The 13,307-nt window shown below is 42.7% G+C and overlaps 1 protein-coding gene across 1 annotated transcript in view; it reads left to right on the plus strand.

Moving 5' to 3' along the window:
- Positions 1 to 2,018: 2,018 nt before the first annotated feature.
- Positions 2,019 to 13,307, plus strand: part of DOCK3 (dedicator of cytokinesis 3) — a 416,069-nt gene continuing 404,780 nt past the window's right edge. The window contains exon 1 of the mRNA XM_089919399.1: positions 2,019 to 2,318. Within this exon, the coding sequence (XP_089775525.1) occupies positions 2,282 to 2,318 (37 nt within the window). The 5' untranslated portion in view covers positions 2,019 to 2,281. The remainder of the gene's footprint in view (positions 2,319 to 13,307) is intronic.

Below are 13,307 nucleotides of genomic sequence, written 5' to 3' on the forward strand. Positions count from 1 at the left end.
CCTACCAGCGAATGGACTTGAGGATATGGGGAGGGTAAGCTGTGACAAAGTGAGAGAATGGCATGGACATTATACACTACCAAACGTAAAATAGGTAGTGGGAAGCAGCCACATAGCACAGGGAGATCAGCTCGGTGCTTTGTGACCACCTAGAGGGGTGGGATGGGGGGTGGAAGGGAGGGAGACGCAAGAGGGAAGAGGTATGGGAACATATGTATATGTATAACTGATTCACTTTGTTATAAAGCAGAAACTCACACACCATGGTAAAGCAGTTATACTCCAATAAAGATGTTAAAAAAATCAATTTCCTTTTAAAAAAAATGTTGTTTAGAAGGTCTGTATAACTTGGCATCTCTTGCTGGATAGCTCCTTGGATAAAACTTTGTGGGAATGTGGCTTCATTCCGCGGTAAACATTCCATGGTGGCCATTGGGCAGGGGTCTATCTTCCTGGAATAGTCAGCTACATAAATAAGGATATGTCTTTTATTATGTCCTTGGATCAAAAAATATATATATCTAGCTATTGAGAAACTCAGTCATTTACGGAACATTTTCCAGGGTCAGGATTGGGCAGCCTTCACTGGTGGGAGGAGGAGTCTATAGGTCAGGAGTCTGTGGCAATAATCCAGGTGAACACAATTAGGCCTGGGAGGAGTTACCAATCATAAAGAATATTGTGAATGAAGAATCAACAATATCTGTTGATTACCAAGATATTCTTGTATCAGTCTTGCTTCCTATTCAACAGTGTGTGTCAGGTGCTGGGCTGAGTCCTGATGGACCAGAAAGGTGACTTTAGCCTGGATTTTGCCTTTTGGAGCTGACAGCCTTATAGGAAAAGTAAGGCACAAAGGCACACAGCTTGAATCCCAGGCAAAAGAAGGATCCAGTCTGCCAGCTGCAGGATCAGGGAAGGTTTTCTGGAGGTGAGACCTTGAGCTGGGCTTTATAGAGTTGGGGTGTCCAAGACTGATAGTGAGGGATGACACCAGGATTTTGATTTGGTAGTGCTGGTGACAGAATTGTACGGATATGCTGGGATTAGGGCTAGGAACACCATGCAATCCAGATGTAGGTGGAAAGGAGAAGTCCTGCAGTTGCCAGGACTTTCCTGGTCTTTGAGCGGTTGACCTAGGGTCACAAGGTGATATTTGCAGGCCTAAGAGTGAATGGATTCTTAAGGAGAGGAAGGAGAAAAGTTTCGGGACCGAACCGGAAACTCAGGATGGCCTGTAAGGCAGAGACCTAGGAGCAGCAGAGGCGGTGCCCAGGGCAGGTACGTCTCCCTCCCGCTCCCTACTCCTCCTTCCCCCAACCCAATGAGCAACTTCTTCCTTACTAGGAAGCCTGCAGTGATTGTTCTGGCCCCAAACATTTACTACGCAGGCCAACTCAGCGAAACAAGAAGCAAGGAGGCGCTAGCGGCTTCGGCCTAGGAAGAGTCCCAGAGACCTAAGAGCGAGGGGCACGAGTATGCCCCACTTGGTTCTCCTGCGGCGACCCCACCCTACGCGCCCGGGCGCTGCGCAGGGCGGCTCCTGGGGCCTTTCCAGGGATGGGGTCGTGACAGCGCCGTGGATGACACCTGGATGGGTCTTAAAACGGTATCCTTCCCTCCTTTTCCTGCTCTCCCCTCTCCGACCGGCGGATCTCGCGGGGATCTCGTCGTGCCTGGCAGGAGGCACTGGACGCCGAAGCCCAGGGGGTCCGAGGGCCTCCCACCTGCCCAGCCCCGCCTCCTCCAGCACTTGCTGCCGCCCGGGGCCTTGGGCCTAAGAGCCAGTCCTGACCTCGGCGGGGCCATTCAATCGCCTCTCGCTGATTTCCCTCCGCTGCCGCGCGGCGGCGGCGACACGTGGGCTCGCGCGCGGGCTCGGGCGGCGCGAGCCCGGGCAGCGCGAGCCCCCGCGCGCCGGGAAGCGGCGCATGCGCGGGCGTCCTGCGAGCCCGCTGAGGCGAGCCGAATCGCGGCGGCGCCGGGAGCCGAGCAGCGGAGCTGTGAGGAACGAGCGGCGGCGTGAGAACGCCAGGGACTGACAGGTGGCAAACCCTCGCCCGCGCTGATCGGGTTTGCTGGGGCGCCCGCGGAACCTGGCGGTCCGGGCGTGGCGGCGGTCGCATCCCGGACGGCCTGTGAGGGATGCGCCGCCCACTGCCCTGCGCCGCCTGACCGCCCCCGCCTCGCCTAGCGGTGCGCCACAGCCGGGCCCGCGGCCGTCCCCGCCGCGCTGTCGCCCGGCTGCCGCCGCGCCCGCGGGGTCGCGCCCGGCCCGGCCATGTGGACCCCCACGGAGGAAGAGAAATACGGCGTAGGTAGGTGAGGCTCCGGCCTGGCCGCGGCGGGCGTTCGGGGGACGCGCCCTTGCTCTCGGCCTCGTGCCGGCCCCGCCTCAATTCGCGCCCGCGCGCCTCCCGCCGCTGCCCGCAGGCTGCGCGGCCTCGGCGCGGGGTGTGCGCGGGTGGGGGCGGCGCGGGCGCGAGGCGCGGGGGTGGGAGCGGGTCCCTGGGCGCGGGGAGGGCGGCAGGGGGCGCTGGCAGCGCGGCCTCGTCAGGTGCGGCCGGAGGGAGGGGTGAGCAGGGCCCCAGCGGCTCCCCGAGGTTTTTGGTGTGGGGCATAGGGCAGTTTCACCCAAGAAGCCAGATTCTGGGAACCTGTTTTCTCCTTTCTCAAACCTCAATTTTAGTGAGTTTCTGCACCTGAGTTGATGAGCCCGATGACTCTATTTTTGGAGTGGAGCCTTAGAAAGAAAAAAGGGATAAAATACGTTGACATCATTTTCCCAGTTCAGAATTTTGCAGACATTTGACTGGAAATGTTTGATCCGTTTTAGTTTGTTTTGCCTTCAATATTATAAATAATTATTACTTAAAATAGGAAGTGTTTTTGCACATGTCCCAATGTTTAGTGTATATTACAGTCACGGTTTTGTCAAGAAACAAACGAACCTGTTTTTAGATGAGACCATTATTCCTCTTAGAATCCTCTTTTTATCTGTTACAAGTGTTAAACTCCAGAAGCTAAATAATTTTTATAATACTCAACTTCTTTAAAAGGCATATTCAATAATTTAAGGGATTGAATATTAGTTTTACTTTTATAGTGTTAGTGTTTTGTGGCGATTACATGAGAGAGGAGTTCAGCCACACTGCATTATTGTAAGTCACCTGTCATTCAGTTAGAAACAGATAGAAAAATGAGTGTACAGGTTTTTTTTCTGCCAAAGTTTTAATAGAAAATTTTAGATGGGGAAATCTGTCTAAACATAGACTTTTGTTTCCCATGTTTACTGCAGCTCAATCAAGGTTTAGTTCACAGTTCACTACAAAATAACTTTTAAACTGTCAGTGGTAACAAACGTTTAGGAATACCATCAGGCAAATTATGTGGAAACTGAATGTATTTAAATTTAAGGACCTGCAGAGAGATCTGTGCTGGTAGAAAATCTTGTTTTGAAAGGTAACTTTCTGAAGTTTTTAATTAGCTATGCTCTAAGGGCATAATGATATAGCCTAGGATGGAAGTGATAAAAGGAGCCCTAGTGCTAGAGTCTCTGTTGAAATGGGATTGGGAAATGATGTGAAGAGCTGGGATTCACCTCTGGGAACATTTTAGCCTTTCTCTTAGAGCATTCCCTAAATACTAAATACATTTTGTGATGTGAAGAGTTGATGGTTTATCTTTTCTGTAACTTGCTCTCAGACCTGCTTAACTAGAATAACAAATAACTGATGTGAAAGTGGTCAACTGTCCAGTGGCAGTTAAGTGATAATTTCTTTCCTGCTGGGTCGGAACCTCTGAGCAGTGGAATTGGCAGATTTCTGAGTCCTGGCTTCTCTTTACTGGTCTTGCGGGCAAGTTATTTAACATCATTTTCTTAATGTGTAAATTGGGGATAATATTTACCTACAGGGTTGTGAAAATCAAATGAGAGCATACCAAGTGCTTAATAAATGTTAATTTCTTCTTTTCCCCTTAGTACAGTACTTAGACTAATAACAACACTAGGCATTTCCTCAGGTGTGTTGGTTCTGAAATGGAGGCAATGCAGGGTAATCAAGATAGGCATATGTGAATCTCAGAGCACTAGGATTTGGTGTGTGATTTACTCAGGAAGATGGAAGGAAAATTTTGCATTCCTTGGACTGTGAGTTTAGCTTTACAAAAATTTTTTCCTGTGGAGGGGTACAGCATGGGGCACAGGGTAGGACTTAAATGCTTGTTAAATGAGAGAGACAGTTATTCTGAAGACATGAGCAGCTGTGATTTAGTGTAATTTATTTGCCCTTTCTGCCAAACAAAGAAAGTCTCTACCATCTTCTCTCACAGCTTTCTTCTACTATCCCTTCCTCAGCTATGGTCTAAAAGTTCTTGTGTAGATTGTTCACACTCAGAATATGTTTCTTCCATAAGCATTTCAGGGTTACACTCCTAGGCCTTTTCATAAAAGCCAGTTCAGTCTATAAAGAGCCTAAATATTGTACTTACAGTGAGAAAAATAGTCAGTTAAAAATGGTATGTTAGCTGCATTATTTAATTGTTAGCTTGAAAATCTAAACATTGGACTTCTCTGGTGGTGCGGTGGTTAAGAATCCGCCTGCCAATGCAGGGGACACGGGTTCGAGCCCTGGTCTGGGAAGATCCCACATGCCACAGAGCAACTAAGCCCATGCGCCACAACTACTGAGCCTGCGCTCTAGAGCCCGTGAGCCACAACTGCTGAGCCCATGTACCACAACTACTGAAGCCTGCACGCCTAGAGCCTGTGTTTCACAACAAGAGAAGCCACTGCAATGAGAAGCCTGTGCACTGCGATGAAGAATAGCCCCCACTCGCTGCAACTAGAGAAAAGCCCACACGCAGCAACGAAGACCCAACACAGCCAAAGATAAAATAAATAAATAAATAAAAATAAATAAATAAAAAAAGAAAATCTAAACATTATCATTATTCCTATGAGAAAATGTTTCAGATTTCAACTTTGATTTTTATGAGCAGCATGGAGCACAGATTTCTATCTCTGCCTGCTAACCCATAGTCCTTACAGCAAGGAGGGAAAACATATCTTTTCCCCACCAATTTGTATAAATTGCTTGGATGTTGGTGAGGGAAGGAGTCCCCTGTTGCAGCAGTGCAAAGGAGTTTTTCCCAGTGCAACTGTTCATCTGTATTTGACATTGGTAAGGTTTTTGAGATCATGTAGTAATATCTTAATGCCTTTAAAATTTATGATATAAAAATTCTGTACAGGTTATAACACTTTCAAATTATTTGATTTATTTGCTTAGGACTAGGCAATATCTGAGCTTCCCTTTCCATTGTAATATTCTGTGATTGAGTTTAGAGGAAGGGGAGGAAACTACCCTTTTTTGAAGATCAATGATGGACCAGTCAGTGTGCTGGGGATTCTCACTTGTGTTATACCATGTAGATCCCCAGAGCAGTCTTAATGTTATCTTCGTTACCCAGATGATGAAATTGGATCTCAGAGGTTCCCTTAATTTTCTTCTTGGCAATGGGCAATATTTTGCCATATACTTGGCTCTCTTACTGTCCTTCTCTAGTATCACAAGGAGCTGTTCTTTACTGAACCCTTATAGCCTGTGTTCTGACTCCTTATGTCTCTTCTTCTTAGAGATTCTCTGCTTTTCTTTCTGTTGCCATAAATGCTTGGAAAGTCCTTCATCTTACCATTCTTTATTTTACCTTTTCAAGAAGCTTCCTATTCTAGAGTGAATTAGGTGAGAAAAATCCAACCATTTTTGTGAAACATCTGTCTTTTCCCATATTGACTGCACCCAAACTACCAAATATAGAAACTGAAGACCAAGAAAATACTTTTCCCATCCTCTAACAGCAGCAGCAGTAAACACCACTAACAAATGAAACAAGAGTTTGTAAATTAAATTCCTTGAGTAGAATAGCAGCAGAGATTTGAGTACATGTGTGTTAGTTTGGCATCTTAGCAGTGAAAGCTGCTTCATAATGTCATCTTGTTTATTCTGCTGTCCTGAGGTAAATTTTGTAATAATTCAGAGCATTTATTGCTTATTCTTTTCTAATCCCCACTTAGCAGACCATGAAAAAATTTCTTCATTACCAACCAGCTTACCTTCTATTTTAGTTTTGTAATGTCATATTTATTTTTTTCTAATTTAAAAACAATGCATATTTTCTGCCTTACTTTTACCTGATTTCCTTCTGCTTGATTTTCCCCAGATAGGAAAAAAACCCCAAACAACACTTAAAAAAAGCCCTGAATCCTTAAAAGAAATTTAACTTCTAATGATCCTGTGGTGCAGAGGCATGTGAAGGTGGGAAGGGAATAGGTCCATGAAACCACATCTGAAAGAACCAGTGTTCACAAAATTTCACTAAATCTGTAGGTAAATGGGCTACAACTCAGTGAAATAGTGCGAGGGCAGTGGGCTCTTTAGTTACTTGCTCTGTAAGGAAATCCCAGCCTTTGAAGCCTTGGAAAAGGCCCTGTATCTTTATCTCTCAGAGATAAAGGCATTCACTAGGGGTAGAGAAGATGTCATAAACCCAGGACTTTATTTTGCCCTGAAAAGTGAGGATGTGCTTGATGTTTTATGATCAGGGGTTTAGTGTTTACAGGGAACTTCCACATCATGATTCTGCTTGAGCTTTACACCGTAAAGCTCCTTTTTTTTTTTTTTTAAACCGATGACAAAGAAACTTTAACTGAAAGAAATTAAGTGACTGATCTAAGATACTTAAGCCAACTAAGTGCTGATTTGAGATTTCAACCTAGGACTTTGGGATTCTATTCTAATCCACAGCTGCTTTCATTATACCATGTTGCCTCTGAAAAGAATTTGTCGGCAGTGTATGTCTCTGGCTCAAAAAATAAGGCCTTTTTAACAGACTTCAAATTTAAATTGGATAGTTATATTTAAGGAATTTTATTTCTATATTAAGCATTTTTATAAGACTACATAGTATTTATCGTTCTGCTTCTGAATATATGATTTGCATTGCTGATGAGTACAGATTCAAGGCATGACAATTCATAAGGCAGGTTTTTAACAGCCTTGAGGAGTATGTTGGGTACTATTGCCCTCTTTTAAAGACATTGTTAGTAGGGAAGAAAGAAGTTGATATCAGCAAACATTTATTGAGTGCCTTCTTAAACCGAGATGGCTTTGTTTTGATCTGCCATTCTATAAAGCAAGCAGGAAATAATCAGCAGGAAATGATCAATATTTTAACAGGGAAGTCAATATGCAACAATATTCTATAGACTATTCAAATGTTATAGTTAATTTTATCATGCAGTGTTATGAGAGAATATGCTTTAGAAACATAAAGCTTAATTGTAAACATGACACCATTTTCTATCATTTTTAGACACATTCTGAAGCATGATGTCTCAAAAGAATGGTCATTGAGGTTGGAAGTGCTTTATATTCATACCATACTTTTACATTGGTGCTGAATTTCAATTTTTAATAGTTTGTATTATGATTTTTTTTTGAATTCTTGTGTCTTTATTCTTGAAGATAAGAATGATCTGAATTTATTCCCAATGTGTAAGCATTATTGGATATGCTATATTAGGGCTTTATTCCAATGTTGTACTTTTACCATAATGAACAAACCTGTTTATTATGTTATGCTCTAAAGACTCTTGTATACCCTCTCTTGATAGATTTTGTATAGAAAAGCAAGATTTTTTTCCACATAAAGGTTCTGGGAACTTTAAAATTATTTTTATAAGTACGTTGCCAAATTATTTTAGCTGCGGCCCAAGTAACTGCAGTTGACTTGCTATATCACACATTAGGATACTCTAGTAAGGATAATTACTATGTTGGGAAATGTCATTCAGAAACTTCCTGTTTTTCTACTTATATACAATGGAATAAAATCTCAACCTCTTGCTTCCATCTGTTTCTCCCTCTCTCTTTAGAACTCATTCATGAGCTCTTGTTGATTGATGAATGAGAACAAAAATTGATGGAAGAATTAATGTATGATAAATGCAGAACTTTTTTTTTTTTTTTTTTTTTTGCGGTACGCGGGCCTCTCACTGTTGTGGCCTCTCCCATTGTGGAGCACAGGCTCCGGACGCGCAGGCCCAGTGGCCATGGCTCACGGGCCTAGCTGCTCTGCGGCATGTGGGATCTTCCCGGACCGGGGCATGAACCTGTGTCCCCTGCATCAGCAGGCGGACTCTCAACCACTGCGCCACCAGGGAAGCCCAAATGCAGAACTTTATATTACAGACTTAGTATCATACTTTGACCTTTCTTCAAATACATCTAGTGACAGTGCCCTCACCACGTTTTGAGACAGCCCATTTTATTGTTAGCTGTGATGAGAACATTCTTCCTTGTTGAATAGACTCCTTGTAATTTCTTATAAGTTTGTGTTCTGTGTTTACATATAAATAACTTCCATCATAGCCCTTCAGTAATTCATAAAATTTTAGTATTGTAAGGGATCTTAGAGATAATATGGTTTAAGGCTCCAGAGCTAAGTAAGACCAGTGGAATAGCTAACATTCATTAAGTGTTTACTGTGTGCCCAGCACTTGCATGTTATGGCTCAAATTTGCTTTTTCAGCTTCATCTGCTGACTTGCTTGTATTTTACACTTTAGCCAAACTGAACTTTCCCCAAGTCCTTCTGTCTGGACTTAATTATACCAGTGCTGCCGTGTGCCAGGACTGTTTGCCATCTGTTAAACACTTCTTGTTATTTGCTGCATCATGTCTCTGTTCATATTCTTTCTATGTGGGGTGCCTCCCCCCACCCCATCTTCATCTCTCAGATTCTTTCCTATCTGTTAAGGCTTCTATCATGTATTACTATCTTTGTAAATCTTTTTCTACCTTGACCATACCCCTTTCTTTCTCCAACCAGATAGATTTTATTCTATGATACTTTATATGTTACAGTGGTATATTTATTCTATCCTCTTCCGTTAGATTAATGTCCTTCCAACTTTTGACTACGATCTACAATAAGAAATACAATTAAAATTATTATCTCGGGCTTCCCTGGTGGCGCAGTGGTTGAGAGTCCGCCTGCCGATGCAGGGGACATGGGTTCGTGACCCAGTCCAGGAAGATCCCACATGCCGTGGAGCGGCTGGGCCCGTGAGCCATGGCCCCTGAGCCTGCGCATCCGGAGCCTGTGCTCTGCAACGGGAGAGGCCACGGCAGTGAGAGGCCCGCGTACCGCAAAAAAAAAAAAAAAAAAATTATTATCTCTTATGTGTGTATGTTTCTACTATACACACACATGAAAAAGTTAAAAGTTTCATGGTATAGTATTTTGTAGAGTGTACTCTGATGTTTCTATTCATTTCTATTTCATCAAAAAATATTGGTGGCAGCGCAATTGATTTTTTGACCCATGGTTAACTCTGATTTAGGCTATAAACTCTTAAAAAGTAGGGATTGTGCCATATTTACAGTTGACCCTTGAACAATGCAGGGGTTGGAGCGCCAACCCCTCACACAGTCAAAAATCTGTGTTCTGCTATTTCTGCCTCAAAAACAAAGGAGATGATAAAATGACTCACCCAAGGGCAGGAAGCTGAAACAGTTTGGATGGAATCAGAACTCAAACCCTAGTTCTTTTGATTCCACATATTGTGATCTCTAATTAAATGCAAACTTTTCCCCACACTTAGTTAATTTAAAGATCTGTAACATGAAAACACAGGTACTGTATACATTTATTGAAAAAAATTGTGTATAAATGGACCTGCACAGTTCAAACCTGTGTTGTTCAAGGGTCAGCTGTATCTTTGTGTTCTTGACAGACATAACTCAGTACCAGGCATATAGAAGGTTTTATACATGTATTTTAGCATTGAGTTGGACGTTTTTTGTTAATGTGGTATAAAGCCTGATATTCGGAGGTTTTTGAGCTGCCATTTCACACTAATTACTCATACTGGTTTTATAACAGCTAAACTCTAGCTTTTACTGCATATTAACTGAAGTAAAGCTAGATCTCCGTCCTGAATGTGTGCTATTGATAATAAACATAAATGTAAAATTTTAGTTTCATTTTAAAAAGATTTTACATTTATTTTCATTACATTTCATTGAGGGGGAGCATATTTGGCTTGCCACTGTTGGTCTTAAATGGGGTTGGGCTCTCAGTATTTGGCTCATTAGTACAACTTGTCAAGTTTTTTTTTTTTTTTTTTTTTTTTTTTTTTTGTGGTACACGGGCCTCTCACTGTTGTGGCCTCTCCCGTTGTGGAGCACAGGCTCCGGACGCACAGGCTCAGCGGCCATGGCTCATGGGCCCAGCCGCTCCGTGGCATGTGGGATCTTCCCGGACCGGGGCACGAACCCGTGTCCCCTGCATCAGCAGGCGGACTCTCAACCACTGCAGCACCAGGGAAGCCCTGTCAAGTCTTTTTTGTAGCTTGAGTTTGTCTTCCCACATATTATCATCTTTTCCTTGAAGTTTCACCTGCACAGTTGATAAACCTGTCTTCTGTCCTTTTCCAAGTGGCTGGTAAAAATGTTGAACAGAATAGTTTGTGGGAAGTGTCCAGTTTATAAAGGAGTAGATTTTGTTATGTTGTGTTTTGAATGCAGATTATCAGGATGACTTACTGAATGCTTCATGACAGTGCCAGCTGTGCCACCTTTGTGAACCTGATAGTGTTTGGGGTTAGGATGTGTTCCTGGCCAGACTGTGGTCTATGGCCAAGGAGGAAGGATGCTGCTAAAGTCTGTGTGGCCTTACTTTTAAGTGTGGGGAGTGATAAAGGTATATTAGCATTAAAAAGATCTGAAATCCATTTTCATCTTCATGTATAGGAGGACGGGTGGCACGAAACTTTTCTTGAGTTTTGTTTCTGATGTTCTTTCCACATTCCCTACACTTTAGATATGCTGGACAACTCACCCTTTTCCAGACAAGCCTAAAACCCTCCTACCTTTGTCGCTTTGCTTGGTTGTTATAATATGACAGGAATGCAATGACTACCTTTCTCTGCCTGGGGAATGCCACCTTAAAAAGCTGAAATGTCATCTTCTCTTTGATGCCTTCCCCAGCTCTGCCCAATAATAAGCATTGCTTCTTGCTTCTACAGCAGTTGGTACCAACCTCTAGTATGGCACTTATCCCTTTAGGTCATGCTTAATTGCATGTCTTTGCCTCAGGGGATTGAGCTTCTCCAGGACAAGGAATTTTGTCTTTGTGTTTGTAACCCCAGGACCTAGCACATAGTGAGGGATCAATAAATGCTTAATTAGGAGTCGAACCTAATGAAAGTTTTATTTTGCTTTGTTAATCCTGATAGTATTTTATTTTTTAAAATTTATTTATTTATTTATTTTGGCTGCACTGGGCCTTCGTTGCGGCTCATGGGCTTCTCTAGTTGCAGCACGTGGGTTTAGTTGCAGCATGTGGGATCTTACTTCCCTGACCAGGGATTGAACCTGGGCCCCCTGCGTTGGGATTGCGGAGTCTTAACCACTGGACCACCTGGGAAGTCCCCCTGATAGTATTTTAAAAGGCAGGCTGTAAGTCTAATAATATTTAGTTGTTAGAAATCTGTGACATCATGAATACACTTTTTTTTCCTCAGCGTTTCTCTTTCTTGAGTCTCTTAGGAAGGTTTACTGCCTGTGGCTGAGTTGAGATGACTGATTTTGGGTGGGAGCCTTAGGATTCCAGTATGAATCTCACCTAGAGTTTCACAGTTATCACAAAAGTGATTCAGGAAATTTGCAGCAGGTAATTGGGATGCCGCTTGAATTTACCCCAACAATACCTCTTTCGTTTGACACCTTTGGGGAAGCCATGTTTTGGATGAGTGACTTTTCCATAGAACTCAAGGTTAAACCTTTAAAAGCACCAAGAAAATATTTTTTTGTTGGACTTTGTTTATAGTAAAAGATAATATGTTCCATTCTTCCCTGTGGTGAATTCAATATGTTGAATACATCTGAGCTTTTTCTGTGTAATATTTCCCCTCTGATTACATAAGATATATATTCATTATAGACATGTAAGTAACTATAGAAAAATACACAAAAAAGAAAATAAGGGTGATATCTTATTTTTGTTACCCAGACATAACCCATCTCAACACACTGGCATATCTTTCCAGTCTTTTTTTCTGATGCAGGCATTTAAAATAAATTTAGGACTATACTGTTTATATTGTTATTCAGTATTTTATTTTATTTTTAAAACTCAAGTAATTTATTTATTGGCCATGCAGCGTGTGGGATCTTAGTTCCCTGACCAGGGATCAAAACCACGCCCCTTGCAGTGGAAGCATGGAGTATTAACCACTGGACCACCGGGGAAGTCCCAACAGTCTTTTATTTTAAATCTGCTATACTATGAACATTTTCTTATGTCTGGAATGTCATTGTTTTAATGACTGCTGTTCCATTAGGTACTATATTAGGTACTATAATTTACCTAATCTCCTACTTCTGAGCAGTTGGTCATTGGAAATTAACTATTGCCAGGACAGTGAGGGTACTTGTTTCTCTGCACCCTTGTCAGTATAGGGCATTATTTTCTCCACAAATTTGCATCTTCAAAAATTTCAAACTTGATACATGCTTAAGAGGGATAAATTCTCAGGCATTACAAAAATAAAGTATCCTGTACTACCATTTCAACTTCTTGGGCATCATTTGTTTAATTGAACTTTCTGACTATTTGATATCGTTAATACAAATAAGTGATTATGACTTTGATACAGTGATACTTGTTTGCTTCCTCACTGAAATCCCTGGGAAGATCACTAATTCCAGTTAGTGGTTCTCTTGTTTGTTTGCTCCCTTTCTCATCTGGCTGTGATGCTCTCTGGGAATTTGGTGGTGGTGGTGGTGGTCGGGGAGGGGGGATATGTGAGACTCTTCGACTTGCTATCAGTGACTTGAAATGGTATTTTTGTTTTGTTTTGGTATTCTTTCTATCTCTGTACATTTCTGTTCTCTGTAGCTACTTTCAGTGTCATTCATTTCCTTTTCCTGTTTGCCAGCCACTCTTTGCTTCTTTCCCCAGCCATACCTTTTCAAGCTAGACCCGAACTGAACTTGTTCAAGGGAAACTGGGGTAATCAACTTTATGAAAAACTGAAGTGGCTCCTTTCCTTTCTATTGGAGTGAAATTCAGTGCCTTTTTGAAAAACTTAGATGTGTTAAAAGAACTTTCTGACTCATGGCCAGGGCTGGGCTCTGTAGGAATGCCTGGCTTTGGAACAGAGGCAGTGCTCTGGGAGTGATAGAGCCTAATGCAGATTTGCTCCATGCAGAGCAGTTTCCCCTCTGGGTGGCTGCATGT

Source organism: Delphinapterus leucas, chromosome 10 (assembly GCF_059928025.1).
Source record: "Delphinapterus leucas isolate spDelLeu-1000000601 "Yukka" chromosome 10, BTC_Dleu_Yukka2, whole genome shotgun sequence".
In the NCBI taxonomy this organism is placed as follows: Eukaryota; Metazoa; Chordata; class Mammalia; order Artiodactyla; family Monodontidae; genus Delphinapterus; species Delphinapterus leucas.